At 42.1% G+C, this 24,988-nt stretch overlaps 1 protein-coding gene across 1 annotated transcript in view; it reads left to right on the plus strand.

Moving 5' to 3' along the window:
* The window catches only part of LOC128657114 (gastrula zinc finger protein XlCGF26.1-like), a 110,378-nt gene that overhangs the window by 60,303 nt on the left and 25,087 nt on the right, over nt 1–24,988 (plus strand). Inside the window, exon 4 of the mRNA XM_053711363.1 lies at nt 23,194–23,277. Coding sequence (XP_053567338.1) covers nt 23,194–23,277 — 84 coding nt within the window. The remainder of the gene's footprint in view (nt 1–23,193; nt 23,278–24,988) is intronic.

A 24,988-nucleotide genomic window follows, 5' to 3' on the forward strand; every position in this document is an offset into this window, starting at 1 on the left:
TTATATACACTGTGTCTGCTGATACACACTGTGTGCCACTGCTTATATACACTGTGTCACTACTAATACACACTGTGTGACACTGCTTATATACACTGTGTCACTACTAATACACACTGTGTGCCACTGCTTATATACACTGTGTCACTACTAATACACACTGTGTGCCACTGTTTATATACACTGTGTCACTACTAATACACACTGTGTGCCACTGCTTATATACACTGTGTCTGCTGATACACACTGTGTGCCACTGCTTATATACAATGTCTGCTGATACACACTGTGTGCCACTGCTTATATACACTGTGTCTGCTGATACACACTGTGTGCCACTGCTTATATACACTGTGTCACTGGTAATGCACACTGTGTGCCACTGCTTATATACACTGTGTCTGCTGATACACACTGTGTGCCACTGCTTATATACACTGTGTCACTACTAATACACACTGTGTGACACTGCTTATACACACTGTGTGCCACTGCTTATATACACTGTGTCACTACTAATACACACTGTGTGCCACTGCTTATATACACTGTGTCACTACTAATACACAATGTGTGCCACTGCTTATATACACTGTGTCTGCTGATACACACTGTGTGCCACTGCTTATATACAATGTCTGCTGATACACACTGTGTGACACTGCTTATATACACTGTGTCTGCTGATACACACTGTGTGCCACGGCTTATATACACTGTGTCACTATTAATACACACTGTGTGCCACTGCTTATATACACTGTGTCTGCTGATACACACTGTGTGCCACTGCTTATATACACTGTGTCTGCTGATACACACTGTGTGCCACTGCTTATATACACTGTGTCTGCTGATACTCACTGTGTGCCACTGCTTATATACACTGTGTCACTACTAATACACACTGTGTGCCACTGCTTATATACACTGTGTCTGCTGATACACACTGTGTGCCACTGCTTATATACAATGTCTGCTGATACACACTGTGTGACACTGCTTATATACACTGTGTCTGCTGATACACACTGTGTGCCACTGCTTATATACACTGTGTCTGCTGATACACACTGTGTGCCACTGCTTATATACACTGTGTCTGCTGATACACACTGTGCCACTGCTTATATACAATGTCTGCTGATACACACTGTGTGACACTGCTTATATACACTATGTCTGCTGATACACACTGTGTGCCACTGCTTATATACACTGTGTCACTACTAATACACACTGTGTGCCACTGCTTATATACACTGTGTCTGCTGATACACACTATGTGCCACTGCTTATATACACTGTGTCTGCTGATACACACTGTGTGCCACTGCTTATATACACTGTGTCTGCTAATACTCACTGTGTGCCACTGCTTATATACACTGTTTCACTACTAATACACACTGTGTGCCACTGCTTATATACACTGTGTCTGCTGATACACACTGTGTGCCACTGCTTATATACAATGTCTGCTGATACACACTGTGTGACACTGCTTATATACACTGTGTCTGCTGATACACACTGTGTGCCACTGCTTATATACACTGTGTCACTACTAATACACACTGTGTGCCACTGCTTATATACACTGTGTCTGCTGATACACACTGTGTGCCACTGCTTATATACACTGTGTAACTGCTGATACACACTGTGTGCCACTGCTTATATACACTGTGTCACTACTAATACACACTGTGTGCCACTGTTTATATACACTGTGTCTGCTTATATACACTGTGTAACTGCTGATACACACTGTGTGCCACTGCTTATATACACTGTGTCACTACTAATACACACTGTGTGCCACTGCTTATTTACACTGTGTCTGCTGATACACACTGTGTGCCACTGCTTATATACACTGTGTCTGCTGATACACACTGTGTGCCACTGCTTATATACACTGTGTCACTACTAATACACACTGTGTGCCACTGCTTATATACACTGTGTCTGCTGATACACACTGTGTGCCACTGCTTATATACACTGTGTCTGCTGATACACACTGTGTGCCACTGCTTATATACACTGTGTCTGCTGATACTCACTGTGTGCCACTGCTTATATTCACTGTCTCGCAGCTGATACACACTGTGTGACACTGCTTATATACAATGTCTGCTGATACACACTGTGTGCCACTGCTTATATACACTGTGTCTGCTGATACACACTGTGTGCCACTGCTTATATACACTGTGTCTGCTGATACACACTGTGTGCCACTGCTTATATACAATGTGTGCTGATACACACTGTGTCTTCTGATACACACTGTGTGCCACTGCTTATATACACTGTGTCACTACTAATACACACTGTGTGCCACTGCTTATATACACTGTGTCTGCTGATACACACTGTGTGCCACTGCTTATATACACTGTGTCTGCTGATACACACTGTGTGCCACTGCTTATATTCACTGTCTCGCTGCTGATACACACTGTGTGCCACTGCTTATATACAATGTCTGCTGATACACACTGTGTGACACTGCTTATATACACTGTGTCTGCTGATACACACTGTGTGCCACTGCTTATATACACTGTGTCACTACTAATACACACTGTGTGCCACTGCTTATATACACTGTGTCTGCTGATACACACTGTGTGCCACTGCTTATATACACTGTGTCTGCTGATACACACTGTGTGCCACTGCTTATATACACTGTGTCACTACTAATACACACTGTGTGCCACTGTTTATATACACTGTGTAACTGCTGACACACACTGTGTGCCATTGCTTATATACAATGTCTGCTGATACACACTGTGTGACACTGCTTATATTCACTGTGTCTGCTGATACACACTGTGTGCCACTGCTTATATACACTGTGTCTGCTGATACACACTGTGTGCCACTGCTTATATACACTGTGTAACTGCTGATACACACTGTGTGCCACTGCTTATATACACTGTGTCACTACTAATACACACTGTGTGCCACTGTTTATATACACTGTGTCTGCTTATATACACTGTGTAACTGCTGATACACACTGTGTGCCACTGCTTATATACACTGTGTCACTACTAATACACACTGTGTGCCACTGCTTATTTACACTGTGTCTGCTGATACACACTGTGTGCCACTGCTTATATACACTGTGTCTGCTGATACACACTGTGTGCCACTGCTTATATACACTGTGTCACTACTAATACACACTGTGTGCCACTGCTTATATACACTGTGTCTGCTGATACACACTGTGGCAAACCTAGCCACTTCTGGACTATAACGTAAGAAAGGTTGTCTATAGAATGTATTGTGTGCTATGTAGATGTGACAGACCCTTCTGTCAGTACTGAAGGAGTTAACTGTGGTCAGCTTTAGCCTCAGCTATTGTGCACTGTCATTAAAGTTAGTGATAAACACTGTGTGCCACTGCTTATATACACTGTGTCTGCTGATACACACTGTGTGCCACTGCTTATATACACTGTGTCTGCTGATACACACTGTGTGCCACTGCTTATATACAATGTGTGCTGATACACACTGTGTGACACTGCTTATATACACTGTGTCTGCTGATACACACTGTGTGCCACTGCTTATATACACTGTGTCACTACTAATACACACTGTGTGCCACTGCTTATATACACTGTGTCTGCTGATACACACTGTGTGCCACTGCTTATATACACTGTGTCTGCTGATACACACTGTGTGCCACTGCTTATATTCACTGTCTCGCTGCTGATACACACTGTGTGCCACTGCTTATATACAATGTCTGCTGATACACACTGTGTGACACTGCTTATATACACTGTGTCTGCTGATACACACTGTGTGCCACTGCTTATATACACTGTGTCACTACTAATACACACTGTGTGCCACTGCTTATATACACTGTGTCTGCTGATACACACTGTGTGCCACTGCTTATATACACTGTGTCTGCTGATACACACTGTGTGCCACTGCTTATATACACTGTGTCACTACTAATACACACTGTGTGCCACTGTTTATATACACTGTGTAACTGCTGATACACACTGTGTGCCACTGCTTATATACAATGTCTGCTGATACACACTGTGTGACACTGCTTATATTCACTGTGTCTGCTGATACACACTGTGTGCCACTGCTTATATACACTGTGTCTGCTGATACACACTGTGTGCCACTGCTTATATACACTGTGTAACTGCTGATACACACTGTGTGCCACTGCTTATATACACTGTGTCACTACTAATACACACTGTGTGCCACTGTTTATATACACTGTGTCTGCTTATATACACTGTGTAACTGCTGATACACACTGTGTGCCACTGCTTATATACACTGTGTCACTACTAATACACACTGTGTGCCACTGCTTATTTACACTGTGTCTGCTGATACACACTGTGTGCCACTGCTTATATACACTGTGTCTGCTGATACACACTGTGTGCCACTGCTTATATACACTGTGTAACTGCTGATACACACTGTGTGCCACTGCTTATATACACTGTGTCACTACTAATACACACTGTGTGCCACTGTTTATATACACTGTGTCTGCTTATATACACTGTGTAACTGCTGATACACACTGTGTGCCACTGCTTATATACACTGTGTCACTACTAATACACACTGTGTGCCACTGCTTATTTACACTGTGTCTGCTGATACACACTGTGTGCCACTGCTTATATACACTGTGTCTGCTGATACACACTGTGTGCCACTGCTTATATACACTGTGTCACTACTAATACACACTGTGTGCCACTGCTTATATACACTGTGTCTGCTGATACACACTGTGGCAAACCTAGCCACTTCTGGACTATAACGTAAGAAAGGTTGTCTATAGAATGTATTGTGTGCTATGTAGATGTGACAGACCCTTCTGTCAGTACTGAAGGAGTTAACTGTGGTCAGCTTTAGCCTCAGCTATTGTGCACTGTCATTAAAGTTAGTGATAAACAGTCCATTGTTTAATCACCCTCAGAGAGCAGATGCTTAGGTGATAAGAAAAGCCAAATGTGTCTTGTGTTTAAATTGTTATCAGCTTAAGCAAGGTAAATCTATTGTATCATGTCAAGGGCGTGTTCCCTCCATCTAATGTACAACATTCTTTCAACCCCCCCATCTGGGGGGTCAGACCTGCATAAATACTAGGCATAGCCTTTTAATAAATGTCATTCTGTTTTAAACCTGAAAACTGGCTGGGTTGTGAATTGCTGATTCCCTGTTCAGGACATTGTTCTCTGGTGTTAACCCTTGGTATCCTGTTGGTACCGTTACAATTGGTGGCAAGCGACGGAATGAACCTTATCGCCCAGAAGAGCAACTACACAAGCCAGTAACCTCAGGAAGAGGAGGATTACTACAATACTGACTAAGATGGAAGGAGTACCAGGGACCGAAGTGAATGGAGATGGATTATTCTAAGCTAAAGAGACAAACGTTAAAGGAACTGCTAGAAGCCAGGGGAAAGATAGGCAGCAGCAAACCCAAGGCTATATTAATTGCTGAGCTGATGGAGGGAGACAGAGCTCGCAGCGCTACGCCTCCAGCAGCCATGGAGGAGACCCTATACCAGAGGAAAATGAGGACCAGGCTGGAATTTTTACCCCAACCTGTACCACGGGATATGCTATCCGTGATAATGGCAGATGTGCAGGAGTACGTGATGGCACACAGTCCGCGGAATGCATCCTCCCGAGCAGAATCCATTTTGGACGCACTCAGCAACCCAGTAAAACCCAAAATCCCATACCATGCATTTAAAATGTTTTGTGAGGAGAAGGATGAGATCGATGGGTATTTACAGGATTTTGAGAGACTGTGCGAGTTACATGATTTGGAGCAGTCCGTATGGGTGCCGGTGCTAGCAGGCATGCTAGCCGGAAGAGCAGCGTAAGCGTATCGCGCTGTACCCAGGGAGGACAGCAAGGATTACGCTAAAGTGAAGAGAGCGATCTTGGAAAGATATGCCATTACCTCAGAGGCATACCGGCGCAAGTTTAGAGGCCTGTGCAAGCCAGAAAGAGATTCACATGCAGTGTGGGCCCACAAGCTGGATCAAGCATCTCAAGGGTGGATACAGGCCAGCCAAGCTACCACCATGGAAGAATTGCGACAACTGATGCTGTTGGAGCAATTCTTTAATGGCTTGTCCCCAGAAGCCCAAGAATGGGTGAGAGATCGAAAACCCCTCACCTTAACCGAAGCAGCCAGATTAGCAGACCAGCATTTTGATACCAGGAGGCACCATGGACTACAGCCTAACAACCCCACAGCGGCACCTTTTCGCCCAGCCCCAGGGAATCCACCACCCCCTTCACGATACAACGGACGGGCGAATATACAATGCCACACCTGCAAGCAGTGGGGACATATGGCACGTGAGTGCACCCAAAATCGGAGCAGACAAGCTTGGAACCAGGTCAGACAGAACCTGGCCCCAAGGGCGGCTGCTCACCATTACCAAACGGAGCCAGCCGCTCATGAGGTGTTGAGCACCCAAGCCGAGGAACCCCTGGGAATACTGCATGAGGTGATGTCGGTCCAGGCCACCGATAACCGGCAACATCACCGCCAGCTGGTGACCGTAGAGGGGAAGGAGGTCCAGGGACTTCGGGATTCGGGGGCTACTTTAACCCTGATAGCTCCCCATTTGGTGCCGGATACAGCACACACTGGCGGATCCGTGGCAGTACGAGGGGCAGGGGGAGCGGTATACCGATTGCCCACTGCTAGAGTGGAGTACAGACCCCCAGTCACCCCAGCAGCTGCCAGTTACCAGCCCCCGGCGCACCGCTATACCACACGGCCTCCGGCCACGAACTACCCTCAGAGAGCCCGGTTCAATTTGCGGGGCTACTCACAACCTATTCGGTGCTTTGGATGTAAGCAACTAGGGCACAAAAGACCAGAGTGCCCCCTAAACGCAGCGAATCAAGCACCGCCCTGGAGAAGACCCGCCGGCGGAATCCCACATAATCCTGAATGCTGGGGCAGCCTACATGAAGCAGACCCCGTGCAAGCTGCCCACCGGAATAACCGGCAACGGGTTAAAGTGAATGGGAAGGAGGTCAGTGGTCTACGGGATACTGGTGCTACGATGACCTTGCTTCAAGAGAACTTGGTGTCTGAGAAACAGCACACTGGAGACACTGTGGCTGTGAGGGTAGCAGGGGGCACTGTGTTCCGCCTACCTGTTGCCAGGGTACATTTGGATTGGGGATTGGGCGCTAGACCTGTGAATGTGGGGGTCAAGAAGGACTTACCTGCTGATGTTCTCCTTGGAAATGACTTGGCCCCCCTTGTTTCTGCCTATGCTCCCATGGGTCCCGCTCATGTTAACCCTGTGACTACCCAAGCCCAGTCCCTTCGGGAAGAAGTACATTTTAACCGTGGTGGACTACGCCACTAGGTACCCCGAGGCCATTGCTCTCTCCAACATCCATGCAGAGACGGTAGCTGAAGCCCTATTTGAGGAGCTACAACCTAGTTTGGTTTACTTACAAGTTGCTGTTACCTTTTATATTTTAATCAGGGCCCTCAAAAAGTTGCAGCCGTACCTGTATGGACAACCTTTTTCCTTACTCACAGATCACAACCCGTTGGTGCGGCTGAACCGTGTGGCCGGGGACAATGCCAGGCTGCTGCGCTGGAGTTTGGCGCTGCAGCCCTTCGACTTTACAATCCATTATCGCTCAGGGAAACAAAACGGTAACGCCGATGCGTTGTCCAGACAAACTGAACTTGAAAAGTGATCTGTGAGTACTTCCCCGGACATCCCCAAGCCGATCCGTTGGGATCAGACAGTGTGTGCCGGCTTGGTTCTGGGGGAGCATTGTGGCAAACCTAGCCACTTCTGGACTATAACGTAAGAAAGGTTGTCTATAGAATGTATTACGTGCTATGTAGATGTGACAGACCCTTCTGTCAGTACTGAAGGAGTTAACTGTGTTCAGCTTTAGCCTCAGCTATTGTGCACTGTCATTAAAGTTAGTGATAAACAGTCCATTGTTTAATCACCCTCAGAGAGCAGATGCTTAGGTGATAAGAAAAGCCAAATGTGTCTTGTGTTTAAATTGTTATCAGCTTAAGCAAGGTAAATCTATTGTATCATGTCAAGGGGGTGTTCCCTCCATCTAATGTACAACATTCTTTCAACCCCCCCATCTGGGGGGTCAGACCTGCATAAATACTAGGCATAGCCTTTTAATAAAGATCATTCTGTTTTAAACCTGAAAACTGGCTGGGTTGTGAATTGCTGATTCCCTGTTCAGGACATTGTTCCCTGGTGTTAACCCTTGGTATCCTGTTGGTACCGTTACACACACTTTGTGCCACTGCTTATATACACTGTATAACTGCTGATACACACTGTGTGCCACTGCTTATATACACTGTGTCACTACTAATACACACTGTGTGCCACTGTTTATATACACTGTGTAACTGCTGATACACACTGTGTGCCACTGCTTATATACACTGTGTCTTTACTAATACACACTGTGTGCCACTGCTTATATACACTGTCTGCTGATACACACTGTGTGCCACTGCTTATATACACTATGTCTGCTGATACACACTGTGTACCACTGCTTATATACACTGTCTCGCTGCTGATACACACTGTGTGCCACTGCTTATATATACTGTGTCACTACTGATACACACTGTGTGCCACTGCTTATATACACTGTGTCTGCTGATACACACTGTGTGCCACTGCTTATATACACTGTGTCGCTGCTGATACACACTGTGTGACACTGCTTATATACACTGTGTCGCTGCTGATACACACTGTGTGACACTGCTTATATACAATGTCTGCTGATACACACTGTGTGACACTGCTTATATACACTGTGTCTGCTGATACACACTGTGTGACACTGCTTATATACAATGTCTGCTGATACACACTGTGTGACACTGCTTATATACACTGTGTCGCTGCTGATACACACTGTGTGCCACTGCTTATATACACTGTGTCTGCTGATTCACACTGTGTGCTACTGCTTATATACACTGTGTCTGCTGATTCACACTGTGTTCCACTGCTTATATACACTGTGTCGCTGCTGATACACACTGTGTGCCACTGCTTATATACACTGTGTCACTGTGTCATTGCGGTGTTTCCTTATTTGGACGATATCTTGGTACTAGCTCAGTTTTTACATTTAGCTGAATGTCACATGAATCAACTAGTGTTGTTTCTTCAAAAACATGGTTGGAGGATCAATTTACCAAAGAGTTTCTTGATTCCTCAGACAAAGGTAACCTTTTTAGGTTTCCATATAGATTCAGTGTCCATGACTCTGTCCTTAACAGACAAGAGACAAATGAAATTGGTTTCAGCTTGTCGAAACCTTCAGTCTCAATCATTCCCTTCAGTGGCTATGTGCATGGAAGTTTTAGGTCTCATGACTACAGCATCGGACACGATCCCCTTTGCTTGTTTTCATATGAGACCTCTGCAGCTTTGTATGTTGAATCAATGGTGCAGGGATTATACTCGGATATCACAATTGATATACTTAAATCCCAACATTTAACTCTCTCTGATTTGGTGGTTAGACCATCATCAATTATTTCAGGGGACCACTTTTGTTCATCCTACCTGGACTGTGATCACAAAAGATTGGTTGGGGAGCTGTCTGGGGATCTCTAACAGCACAAGGGGTTTGGAAACCTCAAGAGGTGAGGTTACCAATCAATATTTTAGAACTCTTTGCTATTTTCAGGGCTCTTCAGGTTTGGCCTCTGTTAAAAAGAGAACCATTCATTTGTTTTCAGACGGACAATATCACAACGGTGGCATATATCAATCATCAGGGTGGGACTCGCAGTCCCCTAGCTATGAAAGTAGTATCTCAGATACTTTTTTGGGCAGAATCCAGCTCTTGTCTAATTTCTGCGGTGCATATCCCAGGTGTAGACAATTGGGAAGCGGATTATCTCAGCCGTCAGACCTTACATCCAGGGGAGTGGTCTCTCCATCCAGATGTCTTTTGTCCGATTGTACAGATGTGGGGTCTTCCAGAAATAGATCTGATAGCTTCTCATCTAAACAAGAAACTTCCCAGGTACGTGTCCAGCTCCAGGGATCCTCAGGCGGAGATGGTGGATGCTTTAGCAGTTCCTTGGTTTTACCAACCTGCTTATATCTTTCCGCCTCTAGTTCTTCTTCCAAGAGTGATCTCCAAGATCATTATGGAACAATCGTATGTGTTTCTGATAGCACCAGCGTGGCCTCACAGGTTTTGGTATGCGGATCTTGTTCGGATGTCCAGTTGCCAGCCTTGGCCACTTCCTCTAAGACCAGACCTTCTTTCTCAAGGGCTGTTTTTCCATCAGGATCTCAAATCGTTAAATTTGAAGGTATGGAATTTGAACGCTTATTGCTTAGTCATAGAGGTTTCTCTAACTCAGTGATTAATACTATGCTACAGGCTCGTATGTCTGTTTCAAGTAAGATTTATTATCTAGTTTGGAAGACCTATATTTCATGGTGTTCTTCTCATAAATTCTCCTGGCATTCTTTTAGAATTCCTAGAATTTTACAGTTTCTTCAGGATGGTTTGGATAAAGGTTTGTCTGCAAGTACTTTGAAGGGACAAATCTCGTCTCTTTCTGTTTTATTTCATAGAAAGATTGCTAATCTTCTTGATATTCACTGTTTTGTTCAGGCTTTGGTTTGTATCAAGCCTGTTATTAAATTAATTTCTACTCCTTGGAGTCTTAATTTGGTTTTGAAGAATTTGCCAGCTCCTCCTTTTGAGCCTATGCATTCTTTGGATATTAAACTACTTTCTTGGAAAGTGTTGTTTCTTCTGGCTATCTCTTCAGCTAGAATAGTTTCCGAATTGTCTGCTCTCTCTTCTGAGTCTCCTTTTCTGATTTTCCATCAGGATAAGGCTGTTTTGCGGACTTCGTTTAAATTTCTTCCTAAGGTTGTGAATTCTAACAACATTAGTAGGGACATTGTTGTTCCTTCCTTGTGTCCCAATCCCAATAATGCTCTTGAAAGATCTTTGGATGTTGTAAGAGCTTTGATATATTATGTTGAAGCTACTAAAGATTTCAGGAAGACTTCTAGTCTATTTGTTGTCTTATCTGGTTCTAGGAAAGGTCAGAAAGCTTCTGCCATTTCTTTGGCATCTTGGTTGAGGCTTTTGATTCATAAAGCTTATTTGGAGGAGGGACAGTCCCCGCCTCAGAGGATCACAGCTCATTCTACTAGATCAGTCTCCACTTCTTGGGCTTTTAAGAATGAAGCTTCAGTTGATCAGATTTGCAAAGCAGCAACTTGGTCTTCTTTGCATACATTTACTAAATGTTACCATTTTGATGTATTTGCTTCTTCTGAAGCAGTCTTTGGTAGAAAAGTTCTTCAGGCAGATGTTTCAGTTTGATTCTTCTGCTAATGTTTTAAGTTGTTTGTTTGTTTTTTCAATTTATGAGAAAAATTAATTTTTTTGTGGATTTAATTTTTTCAGCGGAAAATGCCTGTTTATATTTTATCCCTCCCTTTCTAGTGAGTCTTCTGTGGACTTCCACATCTTAGGTATTTCTATACCATACGTCATTAGCTCATGGACTCTTGCCAATTACATGAAAGAAAACATACAGAATTTATGTAAGAACTTACCTGATAAATTCATTTCTTTCATATTGGCAAGAGTCCATGAGACCCACCCTTTTTCTGGTGGTTATGATTTTGTTGTATAAAAGCACAATTATATTTCCAGTTCCTCTTTTTGTATACTTTTTTTACTCCTTTTTCTATCACCCCACTACTTGGCTATTCGTTAAAACTGAATTGTGGGTGTGGTGAGGGGTGTATTTATAGGCATTTTGAGGTTTGGGAAACTTTGCCCCTCCTGGTAGGATTGTATATCTCATACGTTACTAGCTCATGGACTCTTGCCAATATGAAAGAAGAATATGTAAGTTCTTACATAAATTATGTTTTTTTTTTAGTAGACAACCCAAAGTATTGATCTAGGCCCATTTTGGTATAATTCATGCCACCATTTCACCGCCAAATGCGATCAAATATTTTTTTTTATTAACTTTGTAACAATTTTAGGTTTCTCACTGAAATTATTTACAAACAGCTTGTACAATCATGGCACAAATGGTTGTAAATGCTTCTCTGGGATCCCCTTTGTTTTTGCAAATATATATGGCTTTGGCATTGCTTTTTGGTAATTAGAAGGCCGCTAAATGCTGCTGCGCACCACACTTGTATTATGCCCAGCAGTGAATGGGTTAATTAGGTAGCTTGTCGCGTTAATTTTAGCTTTAGTGTAGAGATCAGCCTCCCATCTGACACATCCCTCCTCCTGATCCCTCCCTGATCCCTCTCAAACAGCTCTCTTCCCTCCCCCACCCCACAATTGTCACTCCCATGTTGAATGTCTGCCAGTGCTAAAATAAAAGGCTGCTTTTCTTTTATTTATATATATATATATATATATATATATATATATATATATATATATATATATATATATATATATATATTTAAGTTTTTAAATATTTTTTTTGCAGTGTAGGATCCCCTTTTACCCCCAACCTCCCTGATACCCCCAAACAGCTCTCTAACTCTCCCTCCACTACCTATTTGTCACCATTTTAGGTACTATTTTTTTTCCCTATCTGTGTAGCCTGGCATAGCGGTCTTGACCTCCTCCCGCCCCCTCCAGTGATGGGCGACCCACCTGCCTCCCTCCTTACGCTCTCACCCACCAACGATCTGCACCACCGCTATCCTATATAGAGATGGCCACAGAGTGGCCCTCTCTGCATCAGTAACTCTGCAAATCTATATCTGCAGTGCCCCACTCGTGGGGCATGCAGAAATAGAGCAATCTCTCTATTTTGAGCGAGATTGTGGCAGAGAGAAACCCAGGACTGCAGTAACGTACAGGGTACGTCACTGGTCCTTAAGGGCATAACGACCATCGTCGTACAGGGTACGATGCTGGTCGTTAAGGGGTTAATTTAAGGATAGAACACATACACGCTCTGCTAAGAGAAATGCTGTACACCTTGGAAGTAGGGGAGGTTAATATCCTTCAGTAATCCAATGCTAAATTTTACAAATCCCACCTAAGCAGTCTATTTCCTTCCTTCTTCCAGAAGGTATTTCTGAAATGGTGTTGAAGGAACTGAACAAAGCAGGTTCGCCTTTTGTTCTATCACCAACATATAAGCCATGTTTCCTATTCCTAACTCAGTTATAGCGGCAAACAACTAAACATCTAGAGGATAGTATGTCATTTCTCATGCATAAGAAATTGGAAACTTTTCATAGGTAATAATTCTAGATTACAGGTTCCTATTTCACCCTGCTTTAAAGGGACATTAAACACTTTGTTATGATAGTGTAAAATTTATATTCATATAAATTCATATAAAAAAACTCTGCAATATAATTTCATTATTTATTTTGTCTCCTTTTCCTGTAATTCTAATCTGAATTTGTGAGCTTTTCAGTTCCTGTTAGAAATGGAAGGGCAGAACACACAGAAATTAGCTACACACTCTAGTGACCTATTTATAACTGTCGCTAATTGGCCACAGCAAAGAATGTAACCTAGGTTACAGCAGCTCCCATTGTTTTATAGACATTAAATCTTTACACTTATTTTGTCACTAATGAAACTTTAAATACATCTACATGTTATTCTCAGACAAATCTTTTATTTGAATGCATCATTCTATCTAGCATTTATTTAGGGCTAGATTACAAGTGGAGCTCTAAATATCGCTTGCATGCAAGCAATATTAGCACTCCACTTTTTAATACCACCGCACTCAAATACCATTTGCTGGTATTACAAGTACAGGTAAATCGCAATGCGAACGCAAGCTCGCGTTCGTATTGTGAGCCTCGTTCTGATACCATCACAGACGGCATCAGAACCTCACGCAGCAAAGGGGGTAAGTAGAGCAGCGATGGGCAGCATTTTTAAATATATATCTATATGAATATATACATACAGTATATATTTATGTGTTAATATTTATATAGATAAACAAAGAGAAACTCTTATTGTTGTGCCAGCCGTTCAGACTTTTAACTGTTTCCAAAAAATTCAAAGTATGTGCACCAAATGTGTTGCCAATATGTGTAAAACAGAGTGATGTGAAATGTCTGTTGGTCGCGAGCTGCCCCAGGTAATTGCACTGAACAGGCAAATAATACTTGTCTAATAACCAATTGCAATGCTTGTAACAAGTAACCGGCACTCTTAGGCAAACCAAATAAAACGTTACGTAAACCTTCACTCACCCGTGTTCTGCGGATTGGGGGTACTTCTGGCAGACCTCTGCCGCTTTACATCCGCCACACTCCGTGCAGGTAAGGCTCCAATCAGGAAAAGGGCAAATTCACCGGAAGGCGCCAGGACGAAGCGGTGTACCTCTACCGCCTCAACTTATCCCAGCCGCAGTACTTCCTTGTATTGTGTAAGTTGCTCCTCCCCCCTGCTCCGCTCCGTAACACGGTGAGACTTAGTGTTGAAAACAGCAGTCACCAGGACCGTAAGTATATGGCTAAACACAGATGGTCATCATACTTGCTCCAAACTGATAATCAATGTCCCATACTCAGCAAATGCTACCGGTGTACTGGAAAGTGAAAAGATCAAAGAGAGGAAGTCCCAGTAGCATAAAATTAAATCCTTTATTCTTGGTTCAAATAAAATCAAACATGGATATTCACAGCAAAGACAATGTGGAAGGTGCTGAGGGCGCAGCACTAACTGGCTTACATGTTTCGGAAATGATCCGTAGTCATAGCCTGTAGTGCTGAGCCCCACACCTGTTTAAAAACAATTCAAACAAATGTGATAGGTTAAAAAATACAACAACGCCCTCAAACTAAACCTGTGCACACCTGAATAGTAACTAGATGCCTGTACTGCTAACACTAATTAGCATGCTGAAAGGATGTAATGTTGATAGTAGAAAACTGGCAGTAGTATATACATAAGTAGACAAAAAACATAAACGGAATACTGCAAAGTAATTAGATCGGGGACTGTATATGTGTGCCTAGATCTTACCTACAAAAGTGTCATGTAAAATATGCAGAAAATTAATAGATATGTTCCACTGAACTAGATTAAAGCTAAACAACTAGCCTGCAATTGTAAACCCAGATAAAAATGTATATATCTAATCAAATGATAAGGTAGATAGTATATACTAGTAGTGCTAAGTGTATATCTAATCAAATGATAAGGTAAATAGTGTATACTGGGAGTGCCATGCTGCATAATGACATTCAAGCCTGATAGTTTAGTGGGTTGGTTCAGTGGATCCCAATGATTATGTATCTTACACATCTATATATCTAACAGGTATATGTTTATGTCTCTACACCCAGGCAGTTATATTACAGGGTATAAAAGAATAAGCCATTGTCATTTTACTCTCCAGCATGTTAGTTCTGGCATAGATTAATAAATATTTATGCCTTCTTTCAAACTATTATCTATACTTATCTTACCCAGTAACATGTAGGTGTCAGCTTAGACTAATTATCAACTGCCCTCTTATACTGTCTAATTTTTCCTATGGTATTTTGTTCCCAGAATGACTAATATATCTAAGTCTTGTCCATATCTAGGATTCTCCCAAATATGAATTTGGAATTTTATAGGCATTTACAATCATCCACATTGAATAGCCTTAATTATATATCTTAATGGGTTTATCATATTTTATGATCTATATGGCATTAGATTTTCCCATTAATATACTTTTTGGGCTTATCCGTTTGGACATTTCTTTAGTTATTATTCATAGTATATTGAATGTCATTATGCAGCATAGGTGTCAGCATGGCACTCCCAGTATACACTATTTACCTTATCATTTGATTAGATATACACTTAGCACTACTAGTATATACTATCTACCTTATCATTTGATTAGATATATACATTTTTATCTGGGTTTACAATTGCAGGCTAGTTGTTTAGCTTTAATCTAGTTCAGTGGAACATATCTATTAATTTTCTGCATATTTGACATGACACTTTTGTAGGTAAGATCTAGGCACACATATACAGTCCCCGATCTAATTACTTTGCAGTATTCCGTTTATGTTTTTTGTCTACTTATGTATATACTACTGCCAGTTTTCTACTATCAACATTACATCCTTTCAGCATGCTAATTAGTGTTAGCAGTACAGGCATCTAGTTACTATTCAGGTGTGCACAGGTTTAGTTTGAGGGCGTTGTTGTATTTTTTAACCTATCACATTTGTTTGAATTGTTTTTAAACAGGTGTGGGGCTCAGCACTACAGGCTATGACTACGGATCATTTCCGAAACATGTAAGCCAGTTAGTGCTGCGCCCTCAGCACCTTCCACATCGTCTTTGCTGTGAATATCCATGTTTGATTTTATTTGAACCAAGAATAAAGGATTTAATTTTATGCTACTGGGACTTCCTCTCTTTGATCTTTTTAATATTTATATATACACAAATTAACAATGTATGTATATAATCAAATACATATATATTTACATTGTGGTCTATGAGAACTCACCACAATGTAAAGGTACGTTTCAGTGCCATTTTTTTTCTAACACCCCACTACCAGCAACTTTAAAGCCCCAAAACTGCCTAGTGGTCTTTTTTTTTTTAAAATAAAGAACTATAATGCCCTCTATGTTGATGGTATTTGGGGCACTTTTTAGAAAATTAACCAGAGATCTAATCTATGGCTAATTTTTGGAGAGCTAATTGCTACTGCGAGCTCGTGGTAGCAATTTCTAGCCACTTGTAATGGCTGGTTAATTATCGCACGCCCACAAATGGGTAAATTTGCCAGTTTGTGGGCGTGCGATAATTTAGCGCTCCACTTGTAATTTAGCTCTTAGTGTTTAACGTGGCCGGACTTTTAGCCGACGGACACTTGGCCGACGGACATTTGGCCGAAACACAAGTGGCTGTCAGATAACAGTCCGGCACGAGATAGATAGATTTGATAGATAGATACATAGATTAGATAGATAGATCAATAGATGCAATAGATTCATTTGATAGATACGATAGATAGATAGATAGATAGATTTGATAGATAAATAGATAGATTTGATAGATAGATAATTTCCCAGACAGAGAATTACAAAACGTGCGGCCTGGGACCCATGGTAAGGTTCCCAGAGGCAGTTGCAGCGCCCGAGGCTCTGATTAGAACAGAGCACTCAGGAACGCATCTGCCCTCGGCCGAAATCGGAACATTCTTTAGCTTTCTGTCTGTCAGCCAAATGTCCGTCGGCCAAATGTCCATCTGCCAAATGTCCTTCTGCCAAATGTCTTTCTGCATTTTGTCAGAGCACCGTGTTTAATTACCCTTTAAGTGTAGCCAAGTGACTGCTGAAAAGATTTAGGACCAGACCAAACGTATTAAGATTGCTAGAGCTTTTTGTGGGATGCAGCTATTGAAATATTTAATCTCACGGCTAATAGTGCCGCTTTAGTGGTGTTGGCTAGATGGGCCTTGTGGCTAAAGTCTTCCTCAGATGCTATGGTATCTATTAGTAGACTGCTGGCTTTGCCATTTTGTTGGATGCTTTTATTTCACTGTTACTGGTAAAAATTGGGTTTTCTTGCAGCAGGATTAGAGATCTAAAGGGCTAAACCTGTCCATGGGACAGTCACAGATCCTCTGATTCTCCTTCATCTTCTTCTGCTGCTGGCTCTGTGAAGTTTCTCTAGAAGATGGGAATAAATTGGAATAAGTAGCAGGTTATGAAGGCCACTACTTCTAGCAAGTTAGCATGAAGCTCTGACCCCCAGTCATGAGGGTATTCCTGTAGGGGCAGATGGCAATACTTTTGGGATTGGGTGAAATACATTTCAGACCCCTGAGCTTGAAATTTTAGAGGGCTAGATAATGAGTTTTGCTCCAGGAGCCCCCTGAACCACTTTATTACAGTATTTCTCATGTATCTTCCTAACCTGTTTTACACAAGAGCTTCCTTGCCTGTTAGGCAGATATGGAAAGGAACTGTGTAATGGCTACAGTTCTAGAGTGCAAGGACAGTGATTTGTTCATCGTTTGAAAGAAGGAGCAGACTTTTTGTTTTAGAACTCTTAAGTACATTTCTGGGAATGCCATATTTTAACATGAGATGATCAGAAGTATTCTCAGAGTAGTGAGGAGAGTCAATTCATGTTTACAGCACAATTTGAATGAATCAGGGGGAAAGCACATATTCTTAATTGTTCCTACACTTCCCAGAGTTATTGATCACTCGAAAAATCCATTTTTTTCACTGATGGGCACAAAAGACATTCACAGCCAATGATCTGCTACTCTTATGTCTTACTAGGGACTGTAGCAGTTAGAGACATACTGCCAGCTAACATCAGGGCAGCTAAAATAGGAAAATGTATTCTTATTTTTACTACTTTAGCTACAGTTTGTTTTAATAAATGTCAGTAGCACATTTTAAATATACATAATTCTTTATTAAAATATTGTATTTTGTTTTTGACTTAATAAGCTAATAGCTGTAACGCATTGTATGTAACTATCTGTCACTTTATGCACACACCTATTTAACTACCTTATGCTTCATGTCTGTTGTGCCACCTATAATTGCCTTATATATCTGTACCACTAATTTAAAAAAAAAAAATATAGAGCATGCAATTTTAAGCAACTTTCTAATTTACTCCTATTATCAAATTTTCTTCATTCTCTTGGTATCTTTATTTGAAATGCAAGAATGTAAGTTTAGATGCCGGCCCATTTTTGGGGAACACACTGTGTTGTTCTTGCTGATTGGTGGATAAATTCACCCACCAATAAACAATTGCTTTCCATGGTCCTGAACCAAAAAATAGCTTAGATGCCTTCTTTTTCAAATAAAGAAAGCTAGAGAACGAAGAAAAATTGATAATAGGAGTAAATGAGAAAGTTGCTTAAATTTGCATGTTATATCTGAATCATGAAAGAAAAAATTTGGGTTCAGTGTCCCTTTAATTATTTAGGACCCTCTATATTCAAATATAGACCAACGAGAAGCATACATACATACACACACAATCATTTATTTTGGGACATTGTGCACTAGTTTTACTTATAACTTATTTTTAAATAACATTGTGCTGATTTTCAGACTATACTGATGTCAACAGTCTCCAGCTTGTGTAAGGGTCTTTTCAAATGTAGGGGGGTGTACTTTCTACTTTCTCAGCCCATTTCAGTGGGTCTCCCAGCCTAACCTCATCAACAGTGCTAAATTTAGAGCCTCTAAGTACATTTTTAAAAATATTTCTCTTACATGGTGTTTCCAGTCCATGGATTCATCCTTACTTGTGGGATATTCTCATTCCCTACAGGAAGTGGCAAAGAGAGCACAGAGCAGAGCTTCCATATAGCTCCCCCTCAGGCTCCGCCCCCCAGTCATTCTCTTTGCCGCTCTAACAAGTAGCCCCCAATCCGGGACCGGATCTGGTAGGGGGCAGACTTTCTCTCTTTGCTCAGGCTTGGGCAAGAGATGTTCCAGCTCCATGGGCATTAGAAATTGTTGCTCAGGGGTATCTTCTAGAATTCAAGGACTCTCCTCCAAGGGGAAGGTTCCACATTTCTCGTTTGTCTTCAGACCAGACAAAGAAACAGGCGTTCTTACGCTGTGTAGAAGATCTTCTAAAGATGGGAGTGATACACCCAGTTCCAATTGCAGAACAAGGACTGGGCTTTTACTCAAACCTGTTTGTAGTTCCCAAAAAGGAACGAACTTTCAGGCCAATCCTGGATCTAAAAATTTTAAACAAATTCCTCAGAGTTCCATCATTCAAAATGAAAACCATTCGGACAATCTTACCGATGATCCAGGAAGGTCAATATATGACTACCGTGGATCTAAAGGATGCGTACCTACATATTCCTATCCACAAAGATCATCATCAGTTCCTAAGGTTCGCCTTTCTGGACACGCATTACCAGTTCGTGGCCCTTCCTTTAGGATTGGCCACCGCTCCAAGAATTTTCACAAAGGTGCTAGGGTCCCTTCTAGCGGTACTAAGACCGCGGGGCATTGCAGTAGCACCTTACCTAGACGACATCTTAATACAGGCGTCGTCTTTTCACAGATCCAAGGCTCATATGGACATTGTTCTGGCCTTTCTAAGGTCTCACGGGTGGAAGGTGAACGTAGAAAAAAGTTCTCTGTCCCAGCTCACAAGGGTTCCCTTCCTGGGAACACTAATAGACTCGGTAGAAATGAAAATATTTCTGACAGAGGTCAGGAAGTCAAAGCTTTTAACTACTTGCCGAGTTCTTCATTCCATTCCTCGGCCTTCTGTAGCTCAGTGCATGGAGGTAATCGGATTAATGGTTGCGGCAATGGACGTTGTCCCTTTTGCCCGAATTCATCTCAGACCACTGCAACTGTGCATGCTCAAACAGTGGAATGCAGATTATGCAGATTTGTCTCCTCAAATACAAATGGACCAGAAAACCAGAGACTCTCTTCTCTGGTGGTTGTCTCAGGATCACCTGTCTCAGGGAATGTGCTTCCGCAGACCAGAGTGGATCATTGTCACGACCGATGCCAGTCTGTTAGGCTGGGGTGCGGTCTGGGACTCCCTGAAAGCTCAGGGCCTATGGTCTCGGGAAGAATCTCTTCTCCCAATAAACATTTTGGAACTGAGAGCGATATTCAACACGCTCCAGGCATGGCCTCAACTAGTGCAGGCCAAATTAATCAGATTTCAGTCGGACAACATCACGACTGTAGCGTACATCAATCATCAGGGAGGAACAAAGAGTTCCCTAGCGATGAAGGAAGTAACCAAGATCATCAAATGGGCGGAGGATCACTCCTGCCACCTATCTGCAATTCACATCCCAGGAGTAGACAACTGGGAGGCGGATTTTCTGAGTCGTCAGACTTTTCACCCGGGGGAGTGGGAAGTCCACCCGGAGGTTTTTGCTCAGCTGACCCAGCTATGGGGCATTCCAGAATTGGATCTGATGGCGTCCCGTCAGAACACCAAACTTCCCCTTTACGGATCCAGGTCCAGGGACCCCAAGGCAGCATTGATAGATGCTCTAGTAGCGCCTTGGTCCTTCAGTCTAGCTTATGTCTTTCCACCGTTTCCTCTTCTCCCTCGGCTAGTAGCCAGAATCAAACAGGAGAAGGCTTCGGTAATTCTGATAGCGCCTGCGTGGCCACGCAGGACTTGGTATGCAGACCTAGTGGACATGTCATCGGTTCCACCATGGAAGCTGCCATCGAGGCAGGATCTTCTAATACAGGGTCCATTCAAGCATCCAAATCTAGTTTCTCTGCAACTGACTGCTTGGAGATTGAACGCTTAATTGTAGCTAAGCGTGGGTTCTCTGAATCGGTTATAGATACTCTGATCCAGGCCAGAAAGCCTGTCACCAGGAAAATTTACTATAAGATATGGCGGAAATATCTTTGTTGGTGTGAATCCAAGGGTTACTCGTGGAGTAAGATTAGGATTCCAAGGATATTGTCTTTTCTCCAAGAAGGATTGGAGAAGGGATTGTCAGCTAGTTCCTTAAAGGGACAGATATCTGCTCTGTCTATCCTGTTACACAAGCGTCTGGCAGCAGTACCAGACGTTCAGGCGTTTGCACAGGAATCAAACCTGTCTATAAACCTGTGGCTCCTCCATGGAGTCTAAATTTAGTTCTTTCAGTTCTTCAAGGGGTTCCGTTTGAACCTTTACATTCCATAGATATTAAGTTATTATCTTGGAAGGTTTTGTTTTTGGTAGCTATTTCTTCTGCTCGAAGAGTTTCAGAATTGTTTGCTTTGCAGTGTAATTCACCCTATCTGGTTTTTCATGCAGATAAGGTTGTTTGGCGTACCAAACCTGGTTTCCTTCCAAAAGTTGTTTCTAATAAGAATATTAACCAGGAAATCATTGTTCCTTCTCTGTGCCCTAATCCAGTTTCTAAGAAGGAACGACTGTTACACAATCTTGATGTGGTTCGTGCTTTAAAATTCTATTTAAAAGCAACTAAAGATTTCAGACAAACATCATCCTTGTTTGTTGTCTATTCTGGTAAGAGGAGAGGTCAAAAAGTGACTACTACCTCTCTTTCCTTCTGGCTGAAAAGCATCATCCGATTGGCATATGAGACTGCTGGACAGCAGCCTCCTGAACGAATTACCGCTCATTATACCAGAGCTTTGGCTTCCACATGGGCTTTCAAGAATGGGGCTTCTGTTGAACAGATTTTTAAGGCAGCGACTTGGTCTTCACTGCATACTTTTGCCAAATTTTACAAATTCGATACTTTTGCTTCTTCGGAGGCTATTTTTGGGAGAAAGGTTTTGCAAGTAGTGATGTCTTCCGTTTAGGTTACCTGACTTGTTCCCTCCCTTCATCCGTGTCCTAAAGCTTTGGTATTGGTATCCCACAAGTAAGGATGAATCAGTGGACTGGATACACCATGTAAGAGAAAACAGAATTTATGCTTACCTGATAAATTACTTTCTCTTACGGTGTATCCAGTCCACGGCCCGCCCTGGCAATTAAGTCAGGTTCAAATTTTTTTTTTTTAAACTACAGTCACCACTGCACCCTATGGTTTCTCCTTTTTCTCCTAACCGTCGGTCGAATGACTGGGGGGGCGGAGCCTGAGGGGGAGCTATATGGACAGCTCTGCTGTATGCTCTCTTTGCCACTTCCTGTAGGGAATGAGAATATCCCACAAGTAAGGATGAATCCGTGGACTGGATACACCGTAAGAGAAAGTAATTTATCAGGTAAGCATAAATTCTGTTTTCTCTTACATGTTTTCTCTTTTTCACAGTGTCTATAACATGCAGTTATATTAAAATTGGTGTATACTGTCCCTGTAATTAAATTAATCAATTACCCCTTGTGTTCCTTATCTAATCAGTAGAGCTGCGTGTTTTTAATTGTTTGTTCTTCAACCATTGTTCCTTCCAGGGTCTGTACATAAATTTTGGAAGATTTAAAATACAAAATTTTGACTTTATATTTAAAAGAAATAATCACACCTTGTATTCCTATTTTTGTGTGTCTGCATATGTCTGACATGTGTCACCAGCTAATTATTGTGCCGTATAATAGTTTCTCACATAACCTTTTATGTCTATACAGGATATGTCCATGTGAATAATTTCCTTGTTACAAAGACTGAGTTGAATGAGGAGCCATATGTGTACAGTTTTCCAGATGCCAATGGTAAGTGATGTAATACTAAATATGTTTTATAATAGTAGATCTTAAAGTCATCTTTCATTTTTGTTTCCTGAGCTGTCTGTGATGTTATCAAATGTGTGCATGATAACATCATAAGTAACAACAAAATCACTGCAGATGTATGCATTTCCTTTAGTCTGCAGTTGTCTGGAGGGCTTTAAAAGTTCATATCTCATCCAACAGACCACTTACAGATACAAGAGACTCTTTATTTGAAATGGTCTAATTATATATTTAATTAAAAAAAATACACAGCAGTTTACCCAGAGGAGGTGGGGTCTTGCCCCCCCCCCCCCATTTGTGCTAGAAGAAACTTGAATGATTTTGCTCATTCAAATTGACGGTTCCTGGTCCCTTCTAGCACAAACTGGGAAGGGGGATATTGGCTCCATTAGAGCACCCCATGGTAAACAGCACTTCAAGGGCTGCTGCAGGTTATTGCTATTTATGTATTCAAGAGAGATTAAAAATGTTCTTTACCATGAGGAAGAAGGGGGCTCTAATGGAACACCCCCCACACACATTGATCTCATCTGAAATGAGGGGGTCACTTGTCCCTCTAATATAAACAAGGGGATTGATAGTGACTCCATTAAAGCAACCCCCACCTCAGGGTAAATGCACTTTTAAGTGCTGTTGCAGTGCCTTCTTTCAAATTAACGTGGTCTGGGGATTGAGATATGGATATTCAAACCCCTCTTCCCCAACCACAGACTCACAAGGAACTGTCTGACTCAGTTCTTGTGACTTCACCAATCCCCCAAGTGGTCTTTTCATAAGCTGGTCCACCCTAATCCGGCATGCAGCACGAAGACTGCAGTCTCCTTTACTGGCTGTAGTAGTGTAGGTGGCCCCACACTGGGGAATAGATGTTTATAATGAAAAAAGTTTTGTGTGCGTTTATAAGGGTTACATTTTTATGGTCATAATTTTTGAAAACTCTGCAGCCGATAAATACATGACCATGTTGTGTTAACTAATCTGTAGATATAATTTTCAGGAGCTTCTTTCTTTCCTAAGATATAGTGAGTCCACTGCATCACCAATTACTGTTGGGAATACCACTCCTGGCCAAGCCGTTAAGTATCACTCCCGTTCCCACAACCCCCAGTCATTCTCTTTGCCTTGGTGCAAGGAGAAGGTGAAGTTTTGGGTGTCTGATTTATTTCACTTCAATTAAGATTTTATTATTTTGAAAGCTAGGGTAGGTTTGCTCTGATCTTTCTTTTCAAGATTGGGTTTAGCTGTACACCACGTTAGTCTCTTCAGTAGGGCAGTGGTGGCTTTTAAGCAGTTAGGAACTTGTGAGGTGGGCCTCCCTGCATTTTTCTAATATGATTGCTGTCCTGTGTAGAAAGCCTGAGTAAGTTTACTCTGTCTTTTCTCTCTCCACAGGCCTCTGTGAGGAGTGGCTTCCTTTCATGCTGGGTGAGCTCTCCTCCCGGATAGCTAGAGGTTCAGGTAAGTGCCATTTTTTGTCTTATGGGATAATTAAGAGCCTGAATTCTGGCACTGAAGAAATTATACTGCACTTATTTTGGGACTACATCCTGAACACAGTCAGGATCTATTATTGGCAGTGAGCAGGCACTATGAATGTGACTATAGAGAGGGGATTTATCTAATCATTGGTGGCTCAGTTTTTTATTAAGCAGTGGTTATCCGGTGCAAGTTGGTTATAACACTGTATATG

This window comes from Bombina bombina, chromosome 4 (assembly GCF_027579735.1).
Source record: "Bombina bombina isolate aBomBom1 chromosome 4, aBomBom1.pri, whole genome shotgun sequence".
NCBI lineage: Eukaryota > Metazoa > Chordata > Amphibia > Anura > Bombinatoridae > Bombina > Bombina bombina.